Here is an 18,673-nt window from a genome sequence, read left to right as displayed (position 1 = left end):
AATGATTGATTGAAATGAGGCCCATATAACAAATTTCTTCTGTTAGAATGTTCAGAATGGGTTCGCAATCACAAAGTTACCGAAACTAACTAGGTAACCAACCTACCTACCTACGACGTAGGTATGTGTAATTCGGTAATTTTTCTGAAAACTCTATTATATCAGAGATACTTGATGTTTAAATTACATACAAGTAAAAGAAAATTATAGTACCTACCTATGTATTTTAAAAAATTCCGGGGTTGAAGTAGGTATTTTTACTTGATTGAGTCTCTATTCATCTTTAGTCAACGAATAGGCAAGAGAGAGATCTGGAGATCTGGAGATTCGCTCAAAAAATATCAAATGAAGGAAAATTGAAATAGGTAGGTATGTAATATTCGTATGTATAATGTGATTCGAGTGAAATTGCTCTTGGTAATTCCAAGTTTATTTGTTTCATCACTGTTCAAAATCTTGTAAAAAATGTTCATTTTATGAGTTACTTATCTATAGTTACAGTGGCTATAAAAAAATTAATCACCAGGGTAACCTATCAGAAATCATATTCATGTAGATAGGGAGCATGCGTCATACTATTTATACGTAGGTAGGTAAATTATTTCATTTGATTCAGCTGTTGAAAACGAAAACCACAGATAGGTCTGTAACTTTTTTGAAACATATTTTAAAACTGTATTGACGTTATACTTTTGTTGCGTACCTCCTGGTAATATTGTATTCAATCAGTATGGTTGTAATTGCACACACATAATATGCTTATACGCGAGTGAAAAAAATCATTTTTGATAGAAGAACTGCAATTTTCCCCCGTTTCATCATTTTCCGGATGAAGGTGAGTTATAAATACGTACAGCACTAGCTAGCAGGCCTAGCTATATATACATGTGGCAACTTTTTTTTATTGAAATTTAAAACAATGTGAGGATAAGGTTATGAAAAACAATCCGATGATAAAAGTGGGGCTTTGGCAAACACGCAATTTTCCACCCATACTTTATCAAAATCTAATTTTATAGGTAGGTAACTACCTATCTTTTCAAATCGGCAATATTTGAATCCGGAAAAAAGTTCTATGTACGTACTTAGGTACCTATAATCCGTGAAGCAGGCCATTAACAAACACCAATCGCGTTTATACAGCTAAACTTGAATTACATAAGTGATTTTTTAATTGGGGGTGCTATTTCGGAAATTGATATTTCATATACTTAGTTTCCGGAGGCTCCAAAATAGCTTAAACCCATTTCAATCAATTTGATAAGTTGAATTTGAGGTAGGTATGCATAAAATTTCAATTTTCCAGCTTCATTGGATAAAATTTTGCGGAAACTTCAGCTTTTTGAAAATTCGCTGAAGGTGCTGGGACTTCTTAAATCTAAATCCAATCGTTGAGGATGTGGCTTAAGATGAAGTAGGTAGGTACTTACGTACATCACCTACCAAAAGGGCAGTTTGGTGAAATTTTGTTAGTTTTTCTTCTACTTTTGGCCCAAATTCGATTTTCTCAAGTTCAACGAAAATAGTGAAAAGCATTTCACCTAGCACTTAAAATTTTGGTTAATGACGAATTTTTGCATGCTCTCTCGATTTAGCTTTGTCTAGTTTAAAAATTTCTTTACGATCTGGAATACTTCCCTTGTTAGACATCGTCTCCCTTCTTGGAAATTATGGGCAATTAATTAATAACATCAATTTTGAAATAAAGATTTTTAATGAAAACAAAATTATAACCAAATCGAAGCCAAATTCGTTTTCAAAAATATGAATTTGAATAGAATTTTATGTTTTCTGGCGCGTTTGATCATTGCTCGTTGATTTCTTTGAAAATGATATTTTACAGGGTCATTTAAGTCAATAAAAAGTAACATTTTTTAAAACTGAAAACGAAATCAATTGGTGATTAGACTAATAATTTGTAGGTATATCTAGGTACAAAGAATAGATACCCACCAAATTATTTTTTTTTGTGAGTTTCAGTTTCGATCATGTTGGTACAGATTGGGTATACTTACTCGCACGTCAATAGGTACCTAACTAGTTCAAATTTTTTTTAAATTCAATTTTTTGACGATAATAGAATGAAAAAAAAAATTATAAAATTAATGTATGTATATATAGATTTCCCCCATACATTACGCAGCCCATGATAATTCACTGACTTTTTGCGGACCAACTTGTGTTGGCACTAGCAGGGGCGCGCTTGAATTTTTCCACGTGTTCTCACAGCAGCTTACTGCTGGGCCATGAGAAGATGGTATATACTCCACCAGGTTGGAAAAAGACTTACATTTAGGCTTGTAATTCGATTTTCGATTTTTGAGGAGGGCTCCCCACTCGAGTGTATGTTTTTTAGATATTCCCCAGACTTTTTCCGCCACCAAAAAAATGTTTTCATTGACTTACAGAGAGGTGAGGAGCTCGATTCGCTCGTTTATGTAACGCCAAGTTGATAAAATCGGATAATGCAGGTCTTTAGTGGTGTTTTGCCTTATGTACGCACTGCGTTGCTTGTTTTTGAATGTCTGTAGCGGTCGAAAACAGAACAAACTTTTTGCAGCCCGGTACTGGGCTGCAAAAAGTCCTGATGGGCCGCAAAAAGTCTGAGGTTTATCTAGTATGGGCTGCGTAATACCACTTTTCATGTGTATGTATATATTTACATATGGTCCTTATGGCGCCAATCTATATACTGAACATACACTATGGCACCAAAAAAAACCTTGTGGCGCCAGAAATTGGTGCCACAGTGTTTATACACTGAAATTGGTAGGAAATGGTGCCTTAGTGCTACCTGGTGCTTGTAGGTGATTTTCGCGATGGCGCCACTTTGTACCCCAACTGATACTTATATACAATTTAGTGCTCGGTGTTTTTATGAAGGGAGCGCTGGTTGTTATACACGTAACTGCGGTACATACATCCTCGCTCTTGTGGCACCGCTTCCGTTTTCATGCAAATCTATCAACTTACTCGCTTTTATGGCACCACCAGTGTCATTTAAAATTGGCAACTATGTTTTTATCAAATTCCAGTCCTATTTTTAACTTTTATCAGTTGAACGCGTATGGTCGATGGTTTTACAAGACATTCAGACAGCTAGGTAGCAATAAAATTAATATCTCAGCCACAGGATGGTGTTTCCACATGATTCGATACCGCTCAGCTCGAATACGGCGTCAGATTTTCGATTACACTCATCGGACCCCCTCACGAGCCTTCAGCCCCCCTTAGAATTTCAAATGCTAAAATGCCTTTGTTGATTTTTGGTGAATTTTTGAAAATTAAATTTACGCAAAAAATGAGGGGAAAAATCAAAATTTTACCCAATTGACCTCGAGAGCTAAAATTTGGGATGTACACTATTTTCGACCTGCCAAATCGATTGGAAACTGTTTCAAATCGTTTTGAGCAGTTCTGGAGCCTCCAGCAGATTTTTAGAACTCGAAATTCCCACAAAATTTCATCAAATGGAATTGAAAAGCCGAAATTTATTCCGCAAACTAAATTCAATACGCTACGCAATCAATTACAGGAGAATTAAAAGTCGTTTTGGAGCCTCCAGCGAATTTTTGAAAAATACTGGCGCTTCCAGTAGACTTGTGAAACTTTAATTTCCCCAAAATTTCATGAAATGGAGATGGAAAGCCGAAATTTATTCTGCAAAGTAACTTCAATACGCTGTGAAGTCGACTGCTGGGAGTTTCAGAAATCTACTGGAAGCTCCAGTAATTTTCAAAAATTCGCCGGAGGCTCCAAAACGACTTAAAATCCTCCTGTAATTGACTTTGTAGCGTATTGAATTTAGTTTGCGAAATAAATTTCGGCTTTTCAATTCCATTTGATGAAATTTTGTGGGAATTTCGAGTTCTAAAAATCGGCTGGAGGCTCCAGAACAGCTCAAAATGGTTTGAAATAGTTTCCAATCGATTTGGCAGGTCGAAAATAGTGTACATCCCAAATTTCAGCTTTCAAGGTCAATTTATTTGGTAAAATTTTGATTTTTTTCCTTCATTTTTTGCCTAAATTTGATTTTCAAAAATTCGCCAAAAATCAACAAAAGTATTTTAGCACTTGAAATTTTTACTAGTAGGTATTATACTTTCGACCCTCTGGATCAATTAGAAACGGTTTCGAATCGTTGTGAGCAGTTCTAGTGCCTCCAGCAGATTTTTGAAAGCTGAGCTTTCCTGAAAATTTCACTGAAAGATGTCGGGAAGCTAAAATTTATTCATTTCATTTTATTTAAAATCATCCTCGCTTCAACCTATTATGTACCCTAATTTCAACGAGCTAAGCCGACTGTAGGTGGTGTAAAACAGTTCCGGAGCCCTTCAGCTTCATAGTTCATTTTAAAAACTTCAGTTTTTCAAAAAAAAAAAAACTCAAATTAATAACTGATCCACTTTGTTGAATAGTGATTACACACCCTTTTTCCAAAATTGATGTGTGCTAGTTTGGTACGAAACAGCTTGTCCAGTGATTTCATACGTCATGGAAAAAAAAGTGAAAAATCAAACATTCTTCTGGAAGCCCCGGAATTGCTGGAAATTACTTGTAATCGACTCGGAACATAAAAAATACAGTGTAAACTGAATATTTGCTTTTTTCATCAGTTGGAGAGGGACCTGTTAATTTTTCAATGCCCCATTTTGGTATAGGTATCTAATCTGTCAAAAACGCGAGCATACGTGCTAAAGTTTATTTGGAGAAAGTTACAGACGAGTCCAAAATTTTCAAAAAAATGCTGAAGAGGGTTCAAAAAATTTGATTGGGCAAGTTATAAACTTGGAAATTGTTTTTCCTCGTCATTGTATCATTCTCTTAGCTTTTCGGGTGAAATTTTTTGACGCGCGGGTTAAGATTGTACTTTTTTTGACCCACAAATTTCAATAAATTATTCAAAATTTACCAAAAAATTTGATTGAAAACTTTCAACTTTAGAAATCGTCTACTCTTATGAAATAGATTCAGACCTCCCCAATGAATTTTTTGAAACCTTTCGCCGCCTTTGAGATGATTCTGTTATGAAATTTATATTTCTTCTGTCCAAAATTTTCAAAAACTTATCCAAAATCCAAAACTGGCGACAAATTAAGAGGAGAAAACATCAGATTATTTGAAACGATTTCCAAAGTAAAAACTTCCGAATTTCAAAAATGAAACGTCTCTTATTCTTTTTTCAACAATTTTTTTTTAAATTTCGGCACCAAAAATTGACGTAAGCATGCACCCTACAAAAAATCGTACCTCAAACGCTCGGAAAATTGATGTTATATGATAATAAAAGGACGCGATGCCCAAGTAGCTACTTTAAAATCTGATTTTTGATCATTTTTGGATACTTTTTTATGAAGGTTTTGAATCTAAAAATTTGGCTCAGACCATAAATCACAGAAAATTATACGTAGGTATTACGAGCAGAAAAAAATTTTCAAATTTGAAGCAGTCCAATTTAATTCTTCAAAATACGATCCCTAAAAAAACATTTCACGAGTACATATGTATTGGAAATGGCACCGAGTTGAATGAAAGATGCGTAAATTTTTATTCTCATTTGAATTGCGATAAAATGATGAGAAGTGAACTCTCCGTTCTATGCGACCACCGCCCGCGCTACCCCGCTTACTAAGTGTGCATACAGGGAGTGTAGGGGAGTGGAAAAAAAGTAGGTATCTTGGATTTTGACAAAAATTGACGGGAAAATTTGCTTTTAGTGAGAGACTATCCGAAATTTTTTTTAGCTCCTTAGTAAATCAGGAAGCAGAGCCAGGGTCCTCAATGAGCGGGGAATTCTTGAAAAAGTAATCGTTTTTTCACTTTCATCCTGTGTAATACCTCAGCCATCCCCTTAAAAGTTTTGATTTGAATTTTTGAACCTCCCACGACCCACTGAATTTAAAATTCAATATCTTTTTTAGCCCTCTACCAAACTCTTGAAAATTTATTTTACACATAAAAAACATAGGTGTCGGTAGGTTTTTTCAGAGGGTGCCAACAGGTGCGAACTGGGTCGGTTGTGGGCCCCTGGTGGATGCACTGTATCGTATGTGACACTCATAGTTTCAGCCCTCCTCTCACCCACAGAATCTTTCTCCTAATGTTTTTTTCTCTGGTTTGGATACTTAAATTCGAGTTGTACAATAGTTTATAAGTATTTTTGTTAAATTTTTTATCCAATTTTACGAAAATAAGTCAACCGGACAAGAAAAAACTGGAGTTTTTTGGAGAGAGAGGGGTTTTGACTGAAAATTTGCCGACTGATGTGAGAAAAAAATAACAATTTTGCCGAATAAAATGACGAGTTTTTGAAATGAGATACAAAAAAACGTGAAATAGCAATTTTGCCAATTATTGATATACATTTTCATTAAGTATGTTAGATTCATTAAGTAATTGTTATTTTCATTTTTGAATTTATGGAAGTTTCAAAGTAGGATTTTCTTCAAAAATGAAAATAACAATTATTTAATGAACCTAACATAATGAAAATGTAATCAAAAATTGGCAAAATTGCCATTTCACGTTTTTTTGTATCTCTTCTTGAAAACTCGTCATTTTATTCGGCAAAATTGTTATTTTGTTCTCACATCAGTTGGCAAATTTTCAGTAAAAACGCCTCCCTCCCCAAAAAACTCCAGTTTAAGCCAAAATTTCAGAATTTTCATCATGAGTTTTTAAAAATTTCATTTTTTGAAAGTGAAACTTAAACAGACCCGAGTGAAGCGAGGGCAAAAGCTTTTCTCGAGAAGTAAAGCTTCGTAAGCTTTTCAGGTTAAAAATTTCTAAAAATTCAAATGATTATTTTTTAAAGTTCAATTTGAAGAAAAAAACACAGGGGTCCAAACGAAGCGAGGACAAAAGCTTTCAAAAATTCATAATTATTAATTATTTCGAGAGGTAAAAAAGATGTTTTTTAATTATTAGTCTGCTTTTCAACTTCAAATGTTTAGAATTTTAATGTATGGGTACCAAATTGGAAAGTTTCAATTTTGGAATAAAAAAAAAGCAATCAGTGCTGAGTGAAACGAGGGCAAAAGCTGGCGAAAATTTATTTTTAGAGAAAGTGAAAATAGTATTATTTTGGTTAAAACATGGGCTCTGCGGAGGGAGGAGTGGGGCTTGCTGTCTCAGGGGCCCTGTACGGATCGCCAGTCAGCCTCACTGTTACAAAAGTAACACTAGTAGACATATTTTTTCAACCGAAAAAATTGTTGCTGTTTTGTTTTCTCTCATGCATTCAAATTATTTGTAAGCTAATAGAGTAAAAGGTCTATATTTTTTTTACACTGAAAGGTTTTAATAAATAAAAACAAAATATCCATGCACATCTGACTTTTTACATGAAGTGAAATACTTTCATTGCACAGTTTTGTTTTCACCTTCTAATTTTTGGTGCGTAGGTACTTACATACATAAGTAAGAGCATATCTACCTACAGAAAAAAATCAAAAAAATTCAGAGGGTGCCGGCACCTATGATGAAAAACTGACGCTGGATTCGTGCTCAGTAGATCAAAATAGGTTTTCCGATTACCAGACATATCACAATATTTTCGATCAAACTATCCAAATATGTAACTTTTTTTTGCTTAAATGCTTTCATATGAATTTTGAAAATCTGATCGAAACATTCAAGAAGTTTGATAATCGGGATATTTTGACCCGCTCAACACGAATCCAGCATCAGTTGATCTTTTATGTAATAAATTTATGATGTTGGAAAAGTGATTTAAAGTTTGCCTATGAGGAAATGTAATTTTCGTGATCCGCCAATCTCCACGGCTTGATAAAGGGCTAAAAATGATATTTAGTTTTGAATTCAATGGGTTAGGGAGGTTCAAAAACTCAAATCGAAACTTTTTAGGGGAGCTGAGATATTGCACAGGTTATTTTTATGTATGTACTACCTACCCAAAGTGGCAATAAAGCACGATTTTTAAAAAGTGATTCCACTTTAGGTCCCCTGGTTCAGCCCCTTGATCGTCTAGGTGGCTCAAATTTTACCAGGTAATCCGTCACTCAAAGTTAACTTTCCAACAAATACTCACCAAATACCCAGGACTGATATGTACGAGCATTTTTTTTTTCATTTACGTAGGTACTTTGATGTGAATATGGGAGAAATGTGTCAACTTGTTGATGCGTAATCTATGTCTTTAAATTCAAACATCAAATTTAAGTCGTGTAAGTAAGCACATATCGGATCCCCTCCTAAGCAAGAGCTCAGGGAAATTACTTCACATTTTTGGTCAGTTTTGTCATTTTTTTTTGTTTTTTTTTTTGGAAAATTGGGAGCAATTCAGAACTTTGCATTTTATTTGTTCACTTAGGTACAGGTGATTTTTCAACATTTGTAAGAATTTGTCATTCAATGTCATCTTACTTTTAGATTTTGTTGATTTTGGGTTAATTTTCTAAATTTTGTCTCAATTATCTAAGCAACACGTAATCTTTAAACGTAGAAATATTTATTTTGAAGAATGTCTTATTCAACATTCATCATATTTTCGAATAGGTATTGTTGATTTTTTGGGATATTTTCCTCTTTTTCTCTTTTACCTGTAGTGAGTGATTTTTAAACATTTCAAAGAATTTTTCATTCAATATTTTTAGCCAATTTTTTTGTACCTATTTTATCAACTTCGCTGATTTTCGGAGAAAATTCCGAAATTTTCCAATTTTTTCTTGTTTACCAAAGGTATAACTCTTGGTTTGTAAATATTTCTAAAAAAAAAAATGTAGCCAATTGATGTTCCACATATTTGTAAAGTTTTGTTGATTTTAAAGAACTTTTGATTCATGTTTCACTTCATTGAAACATCACAATTTATGTAATTGTAGTTTGTCAGTTTTTTTTTTGTTGAAATTTTGACACTTTCAAAAATGAAGTGGGGGTCGAGGGGTCCTACATGAATTCACCTGAAAAATGAAGGTCATATTCACGTTCAGCATCCTCAAAAACATAAAATTTGATAATATTCCACCCCACTGCGGCTATTTGTTTAATTTTACCCCCATTTTGGGGAGAGGCGGTGCCCTGGGGGCTTCAAATGGGTTTCAATTAAAAACTATGCCCATATTCGTGTCCAGCACTTCTGAAAACATGGTATTCGATATGTCACACTATGGGACTGTTCGTTTGAATATAAACCTCATTTTGGGGAGTGGGGTGTGTGTTGGGGGCTTCAAATGGGTTTCAATCAAAAAACCATGGCCATATTCGTGTTCAGCACCTCTGAAAACATGGTATTCGATATGTCGCACTACATATGTACTATTCGATTTAATTTTAATCCAATTTTGGGGAGAAGGGGTGCGTTGAGGGCTTCAAATGGGGATCAATAAAAAAACTATGACCATATTCGTGTTCAGCACCTCTGAAAACGTGGTATTCGATATGACGCACTACTAGGACTTTTCGTTTGAATTTTTAACCTCATTCTGGGTGAGGGGGTGCGTTGAGGGCTTCGAACGGGGTTCAATCAAAAAACTATGACCATATTCGTAATCAGAACCTCTAAAAACGTGGTATTCGATATGTCGCACTACTAGGACTTTTCGTTTGAATTTTTGACCTCATTCTGGGGAGAGGGGGTGCGTTGAGGGCTCCAAATGGGTTTCAATCAAAAAACCATGACCATATTCGTTTTCAGCACCTCTGAAAACATGGTATTCGATATATCGCACTACATGTACAATTCATTTTCATTTTAGTACAATTTTGGGGAGAGTGGGTGCGTTAGGGGCTTCAAATGGGGATCAATAAAAAAACTATGACCATATTCGTGTTTAGCACCTTCGAAAACATGGTAATCAATATGTCGCACTACTGGAATTGTTCGTTTGAAATTTGAACAGACTTCAGCCCCATTTTGGGGAGGGGGTGCTAGGGGCCTTCAACACAGGTCCATTCAAAAGCGAAGACCATGTTCGTGGTCACTTTTCTGTAAACAAACCATTTGAGATATCACACTCCTAATCGTCTTTGGAAATTTTAGTGGGGGGGGGGGGGCAGATGTACCCAAAACTGTTGGGAGTTGATTTTGAGGACAAAATTACTTGATGAATCGAAATCGGCACACTCAAAAACATACATATACCCAGGTTCCCTTTCTACTCCTCTAGAATAGGCTGACTTTGTGGCACCACATTGACATGGCAACTATGTAAGGTGCCACATTGACTCTTTAACTTATATACAGTGGTGCCACAACATACTATGAACGAGTGGCGCCACAATGACTGGTATTATCACCCTGGTGCCACAATGCACTTTGACCTGACTGGTGCCAGAGTGTATTGGAAGTCGGTATATATATCAATATCTACTTTTGTAACGTTATGGCACCATTTAGTTAAATGTCGTTGTGGCACCAGGTAGCAAGTAAAGAAAACTTAGGTCATTTACGCGAGCGTTTTTCCGGCAACGGTTTATTCATTAATAAAAACCAACTGGTGCCTCTATATTATATGAGTATAGAGTGATGATTAAGGGTATAAGCAACAGCGCCATCTAATCGAAACATTTTACAACGAATTTTTACAAAAGAATACATCGAAAACCAATGAGACCTGAAAATGGTGCCACAACGTTTGTTGACTATATAATTTTACCAGTATATTAAAAGGGACTTTTAAATGTCGTTGTGGCACCAGTACAAAAATTTGCCTAACGACCCCTGGCAGTGCCCTGATGACATTCCACACGATGGTGCCACAACGTAAATTTTGGTGCCTGAACGTGTGTAAAGTATATAAAATGGTGCCACAAGTACATCAATTATGAGTACTCGTATCTATTCAGGGTTTAATGTGAGCTTTCCTTTGTTCTGTTTTAATTCCAGATTATATCAGTGAAAAAAGCGACAAATTAGCTCTGAAATGGATTCAAAACATAAACTTGGAAGAAAAACGAAATGATGTTCATTTTCCGCATAGGTAATTTATATTTTGAAATCACCTAAGCAAAATGATGTTCTTTGATAGAAAATTTATTTTTTATGCAATACTTGTATTATGTTCAAAATCAAAGAATGTGTTATTGTTATCCGGTGAAGAGTCACCATACTTTGACGTCAGAGAGTTCACTCATCATTATGGCATACCAAAGTTGAATAAATTAGCAGTAAACAGAAATACTGGAATAGTGTACATAGGCGCAGTAAATCACTTGTACCAACTGTCACCCAACCTAACATTGCAAAGTAATATCTCAACTAGACCCATCTTGAAATTCAATTCATCTGATAATGAAGCAAAGAATAATCCTAAACTTCAGATGGATAATTATAATAAAATCTTGGTAATTGATTATCACCATTCAAGATTAATAGTGTGTGGAAATGTACAGGAAAACCCATGCGTCATATATTCAACTGAAAATAGCATATCTCAATTGAATGGAAATCAAATAGTTGAAAAAGTGAATGCTATTGATGCAGGTTCATCTGTAGTTGCAGTTGTTAATGATGTTAAGAACGAAAACAATCCAAATTTTACTTTGGGTGTAGTAACATCACGGGATTATTTAGCTGGCATACCTATAAATATACCTATATACATCCATGTTTTGAGAAAAGTTCCATCTAATGACAAGGTGTATTATTGGGAAAGAACCGCTATTCATACAACAGCTCCCAGCGATGTGCGTGAAGAAAGGTACAATATAACTTATGTCTATGGATTTTATTTTAAAAACCGCAGCTGGTTTTTGAAGACTGAGGAAAGTTTCACTAGCCAAAAATCACCTTATATTTCGAAATTAGTGCAGATTCCTCATGGGGACTATGATTATCAGCGCATTGCGCCAACCCAACTTCCTATCAAGTGCATTGCTGGAAGGAAACATTATGATTTGGTGCAAGCAGCACATGTTGGAAAACCTGGTTCACTATTAGCAAAATCATTGAATATTGCTCCCAATGATGATGTGATATTTGCAATATTTTCTGAAAGTCAAGACCTGCACGGTTATTCCAATAAACCTGGGAACCTCAGTGCCTTGTGCATATATTCACTTGAAAGAATATGCAAAAACATTACACGTAAAGGATGTCATCCTCAGGGTCCAGGACCTTTGAAAAATGAGATTGACTTCAATGAAAGATGTTCTGTAAGTGCTTCTCCTACAATGACATTTGATATACTTTTAACAGCAATCAACGCTAAAGCCAACGGAAACAACACTGACTTATTCATTGGTACAAATACTGGTCATGTAAAAAGAATTATTGTGAAAAATTCCACCTTTGCATATGAAGACGATGACATTGAAATTGATGAAGGATCTCCTGTCAATTCCAACCTATTATTTTCCCCAAATAAAGACCATTTGTATGTTATGACTCAGTACAGAGTTACTAAAATCAATGTAAAACAGTTCAACTGTTCCTTGTACACAACTTATGATCATTGTGTGATGTTGAAAGGAGGTACTCAATGCTGTGGATGGTGTGGATTCCTCAATAAATGCACCATTAAATACAAGTGTGATTCTCCGAACTATTCTTCATGGATTGAGCATGATTTTCGAAAAACTGGATTAATTTTGAAATGTAATCTTCCGAAATTGCAGTTGAGTAAGTCTGAAGATTTACAATTATATCTTGAAGACAAATTTCTTAAGCATATCAATGATACATTTTACTGCAACTATAGTATTGAGAACAACACTTGGATAACAACAGCTATTATTCATTGGCACCGAAGAAATCGGCACCAGAAAGATTATAATATCAACTGCCCCACACCAGAAGTCAAGAATTTTACATCATTACAACTCAGACAACATATTTTCAATGTTACTCTGTCAATCAGCACAAATCATATTAGAGATATTGTCACCAAGACATACTCTTTATCCTATTGTAACCAAATCGACTCTTGTAGGAGTTGTGTTTCAGCACCAATTGCTTGTCACTGGTGCTCTGAAAATAACCAATGTGTATATAGTGTACTTAATGAATGCCCAAGCAATAAACTTGTCACCAGTGAATCAACTAAAGGAGGAAACTTGAAGTATTGTTATAAATACAAAAAAAACAATGAATCAGAAAGTAGGACAGCAGAGAGTTGTCAAGTTTATGTCGTTTATGATGCATGTGTGTTATCATTTAGCCACTCCAACTGTGGCTGGTGCTCATCATCTCACACATGCACTATACAAACTAGGTGCCCAATTCAAAATAATTCAGTATGGATTGAAACAGATTTTAGAAAAACAATTTCGTTCAAAACAATTAATTCAGAATACATACAAAGTGGATACCTAGGAAAAATTGAACTTCAATTGATTGCTGGAAATTCTAGAATTTTTGTTGCTTACCCTAACCTTCAATGTGTGATTACAGTTTCAAATCCAAAATTTGAGCTGATTGTGGAAGCCTATATGGCAAATGGAACAGTCAACTGCATCCTATCAAAATCATTACAATCACCTACAATACCAAAGGGTATCCATGCTTTAGTTGCAAAATTATCACTTCAGACAAGCAACCTGGACGTACAAAATATTTGGAACACAAACATTACAGTTTTTGATTGTCAGGCATACTCTTCAAGTGGAAAGTGTATTTTTTCTACTTTCCCATGTTACTGGTGTTCAAATACACACAAATGTATTTACAATGCTGAGAAAAACGCAAAATGTCCAAATGCTCCATTTTCAGAGATCATCGTATTTTGGCCTCTGAGAGGACCACAAGAAGGTGGAACTAATATCAACATTCTAGGTCAAAACTTAAGTGACCCATTTAATAACTCTCAGCATGGCATTAGAGTTGCTGGGAAATCATGTATACCACAAAGAAACAACTGTATAGCCATGAAAAAAATTGTATGCACTATTGAGCAGTCAAGTTCACTTCAAGTACAAGGAGGTCCCGTTGAAATACAGGTGAATGGACAAACCTTGGTAACATCTCAACAAAACTTCACTTTTGCCAATCCAGAAATTAAAAGCATTCATCCTGTTAAAGGCCCCGCATATGGTGGCACCATACTAACAATTACAGGCAAAAACCTTGATGTTGGAAGTTCAATCAGAGTTCATATTGGAGAAATTTTGTGTTCAATATTTTCAATCAGTCCATCTGAAATGAAATGTATCACTGAGGGCGACAGTCTATCTCCCACATCATCAAGTAATAGTACAGAGAAACATCCAAATATTAAAATATCTGATGTTTTTATATCATATGACAACACTTCCCTAAAGAGTGGTTCTTTTGAGTACTTTAAAGACAATCAACGTGATGATAAGGGTTTTAATTTGGTACCAAAAGGTATTCCTTCTGGCGGTGTTGAAATTTTAATACACAATGTAAACCTGACCAGGACACAAGCATTGTTGTTTGTTATACACCATGATGATAAAACTTTTCACAGCCCCTGTAAAATTCAAAATGATTCCATAACAACCTTATCATGTACATCACCTCCCATATCAAATGTAAAAAATGAATTACTAGACCCACAAAATCCCAGAAAAATGGAATTTTTACTAACAAACAATTTGTCAAGCAACCCACTGATTGATATTATACATGACAATATCTCAGAATTTCTCTTGTATCCAGACCCAGAGTTTCATCATTTTTTAAATTCCTCTATCAAAATTGACAAAAACAATTATTTAATCATTCAAGGAAAGAATATAAATAAGGCTTGTCAAAAAACTGATATTACTGTAATAGTAGGAAGTAACACTTGTAAAGTGCTCTCATTATCTTTGGAACAAGTCATTTGTGTTCTACCACAATCAGAGCAAAATAGTTTTGCTGATGAGACTGAAGAAGAAGATCTGTTGTCAAAGTATCATAACATCACCATATTGATTGGAGAGAACTTTAAAAGAATAGTCCCAAAGTATACAGATTCCAAGGGTAATGAGAAGGATTTAGTGCCTGTGGTGGCCATAGCTTTCACTGGAGTTGTCTTATCCATCATTGTGTATCATTTTATTTATCGCAAAAAAATACTGGCAAAAAGCTTACAAAAATTGAAGAAAATGCAACGACAAATGAATCAACTTGAATTATGTGTTGCTGCTGAATGCAAAGAAGCCTTCACAGAATTACAAACCCAGATAACTACTTTTACCTCAGACAATTCATGCAATAGTTTACCATTCCACAACTATTGCAAATACACATTGAAATTTCTGTTTCCGAACCTTAATGACCACTCCATTATTCTCAGTGGAAAAACAATACTGATCCATAAAGAAAAAGGATTACAGCTGTTTGATGAATTGATCATGAATAAAAACTTTTTAATGTCATTTGTCAGAACTTTAGAAAGTGATAAAAATTTCTCAATGAACGATCGAGTCTATGTGGCATCTATGATAATGATAACTTTGCAAAAAGACATGAGCTATTGCACAGATATCCTCAAAATACTGATGTCTGATTTGATAGAAAGAAATACACGGAGTAATTGTCATCCTAAACTTTTATTTAGAAGAACTGAGAGTGTAGCTGAGAAAATGCTCTCTGCTTGGTTTTCTTTCCTGCTACATAAATTTCTCAGAGAAACTGCTGGATATCCATTAATAAACTTGTTCAGTGCCATTAAACAGCAAATCAATAAAGGGCCAGTAGATATGATAACATCAGAATCTCGTTATTGTCTAAGTGAGACTAAAATGATTCGCCAAAAAATTGATTACCATTCTTTGACCATTTTTGTGAATGTTTCTCAGCAAGCAGCTTCCATGATCAAATTGCAATCAGTTGAGCATAAATTTCAGGTCAGAGTGTTGGATTGTGACACAATATCACAAGTGAAAGAAAAAATCATGGATGTCATTTCTCCCTCACTTAGTTACAGCCAACAACCCAACCTGTCTGAAATATGTTTAGAGTGGTTGACTGACAAACCAGATACAATGATACTGTTTGATGATGATTTTACTTCAAAAGTTACAGGCAATTGGAGACAAAAGAACACACTTCTTCATTATGGTATCCTAGATGGTGCTGCATTCCATTTAATATCTGTAAATGAAGCAAACCATCGAACTTCACATGTGACAAGCTATCTTTCCAATGAGCATGTCAGTAAATTATCCTCAATACTTCATGTTGCATCAAGAAAAAGTGCAGTAGATTCTACATCAGCACAAAGCAATGAAGCTTGCTTGAAAGAATGGCATTTAGTTGAACCTTTCAATCTAAATGATGATCCAGAGATGGCAAATAATCAAATAGTTCCTGAAATTTACTTAACGAGGTTATTAGCAATGAAAAGCAGTTTACAAAAGTTTGTCAATGATTTGTTTAAGGCTATATTCAAAATCACGCATCAGAACAACTGTTTCCCAGTGGCTATCAAATACATGTTTGATTTCTTGGATGATCAAGCACTACAACATGGTATAACCGATCCAGAGGTTATGCATGTTTGGAAAAACAACTGCCTACCTTTACGATTCTGGGTGAATTTGATTAAAAACCCAGACTTCCTGTTTGATATTCACAAATCAAACCCTATTGATTCGTGTCTCAGCGTTATTGCACAACTTTTAATGGATTCATGTTCAACAGCTGAACTTCATTTGAGCAAAGATTCAGCCACCTCTAAACTGCTTTATGCCAAAGAGATACCATTTTATAGACGATGGGTAGAAAAATATTATGCAGATATTAAGAAAATGCCAAAAATATCACCTCAGGATATGAGCGCAATGTTGAGAGTGGAGTCACAGACACATGCTGTAGGTTTTGATGTGAATGTGTCCACTTATGAATTATATAAGTATGCAGATAAGTACAAAGAGAAATTAATTACAGCGTTGAAAGATGATCAACTTGTACAGGAAGATTCGTTGGCGTTAAAGTTTCAGAGAGTGCTAGAAACTATGTCAGTCTCGTGGAATTCTTGATATAGTAGCTTACCTATCTAACTATTTATGGGTGGAAGTCGCGAAAGGGTGCATTACTAAAACAGATTTGATGTGATCATTTATTTTTATGCTATTATATTTTCTTGAAATAAGTTTTATATATTTTATTTTTCTAAGTAAGTATGTACCTACCAATGGAAATTTGCGTAATTGTTTGAAAATTTGAGGTATTGTTTATCTTTAAATGGGTAGGTAGGTAAGGTACATAAAAAAGATCATAATTCATAATCCTATTATAAATGTGCTTTAATTTGTTAATTTTTTTAAAATTATTGTTTTAGAAAATAACGTATAATTTTTCTCAGTACCTAGTCTATTTATCATTATCATTAAAACAAAAAAAAAAAAAAAAAAAAATGAAATGTAGTTATGTACCTTGGTAATATTAATTTCTATATTTCTAATACGTACATACTCGTATGTATTTTGTTTTTAAAAATAAAACTTTTCAATTTGGCATTTCATACCTACATTTTTTTGGAACTGTTTAGAGCTTTTTCCAGTTACCTACTTATTTAATTTTTGCTACTGTTGGAAATGGTAGCAATAATGTTTGTTAAAATGGACAAGGCGTTTCGAATGTGCAAAACAGTGATGTAAGTATATGAATTAAAAATGTAAGAAATTTCTCCCCTTAATAATTTTCTGATTCCACGATTGTAAATGAGCGATTTTTTTCACCGTACCAAAAATGGAATTACGTTTTACATTTAAAAAAACAGCGAGCTGTCATTTCATTTTTTCTGAGAAGAGTAATCAAACATGACTATTTTTTCCAATAATGGAATTTTTCAATCTGATAAACAGAAACGCCTGCGTCATTGTGATATTCCATCACGATAGTGAGACAATAAATTGTCCGGTCTGGTGTATTAGTATTTCACAGAACTACCAAGGAAATGAGGCTTGTTGGAGAAAACAGGATGTCGTGATGACGATGAGGGAAAAGAAAAGTCATAAAAATCTACTGCCGGTATGTAAGTATTTTTTTACACACCTACATATCTAATAGAAAGCTCAAAAAACTATCCAGATGAGTTATAAATCATTAAAGCTCTACAGGGTACAGACTCCGATTGGTGGCGAATGTCTTTGTTCCTCTCAAGAATTTCTCGACGCTAAGCCTGGAGTGGTGACCCAGGCCAATGACTCAAAGGTGAAAAAGTTGTATGTATCAAGGTAATGAATAAGCTAGGTCAAAAGATCATTTTCTTGAAATCCACCTGTCCAAAATTTCTGGTTCTGTAGTTCATATTTAGATTTTTGGCGAATTTCTCAAAATTTTAAAAATTAAAATAAGATGTTTTGAAGGCTATTATTAATTAAGTAGGTACGAGTACACAAGTACAATCCCTCCTGATCAACTAGCACAATGACCAATCACATAGAAAATGTCCAGAAAAAATTAGCCTCTATTGCAGTAAAATGCATGCAGAGCAACATTTTTTTTTCATGTGAAATAGCTTTGTCCCTGTTACATTGGAGTAGGCAAACACATTGTACATGAACTCAAGATGAGTTGCCTATGTCATTGGTGAAAGGTTTATTCTGTCGAGGACACCGAATTATTTTACTTCATCGATTTCACACTGGATCTAGTACATATAATCTGAGCGAGCAAATTTCTGGAAAACCAGGTAAGGAGGTTTTATGATGATAAATACAAATACATAGGTAAGTAAGTACCTGCAAGATTGTTACAGTTTTGAGAATTCATTGAAAATTGAGAAATTGAATTTATGATTTTCCGGTTCCTTCCAATAAT

The 18,673-nt window shown here is 34.6% G+C and overlaps 1 protein-coding gene across 1 annotated transcript; it reads left to right on the top strand.

Moving 5' to 3' along the window:
• The first annotated feature begins 609 nt into the window (after positions 1-609).
• Positions 610-17,270, top strand: LOC135839624 (plexin-A2-like). Its single transcript, XM_065355732.1, has 2 exons — positions 610-835; positions 10,847-17,270. Exon 2 carries the CDS (start codon positions 10,972-10,974, stop codon positions 16,885-16,887), a length of 5,916 nt encoding a protein of 1,971 aa, XP_065211804.1. The 5' UTR covers positions 610-835; positions 10,847-10,971; the 3' UTR covers positions 16,888-17,270.
• The last annotated feature ends 1,403 nt before the right edge of the window (positions 17,271-18,673 follow it).

The sequence above is a fragment of the Planococcus citri genome, chromosome 3 (assembly GCF_950023065.1).
Source record: "Planococcus citri chromosome 3, ihPlaCitr1.1, whole genome shotgun sequence".
Taxonomy (NCBI): Eukaryota; Metazoa; Arthropoda; class Insecta; order Hemiptera; family Pseudococcidae; genus Planococcus; species Planococcus citri.
The sequence above is the reverse complement of the archived record's forward strand: the minus strand, read 5'-3'. Positions and strand labels throughout refer to the sequence as shown.

What these genes read in the sequence shown, in the direction of transcription:
- LOC135839624 (XM_065355732.1), top strand. Translation starts at nt 10,972, where the DNA reads ATGATGTTCTTTGATAGAAAATTTATTTTTTATGCAATACTTGTATTA.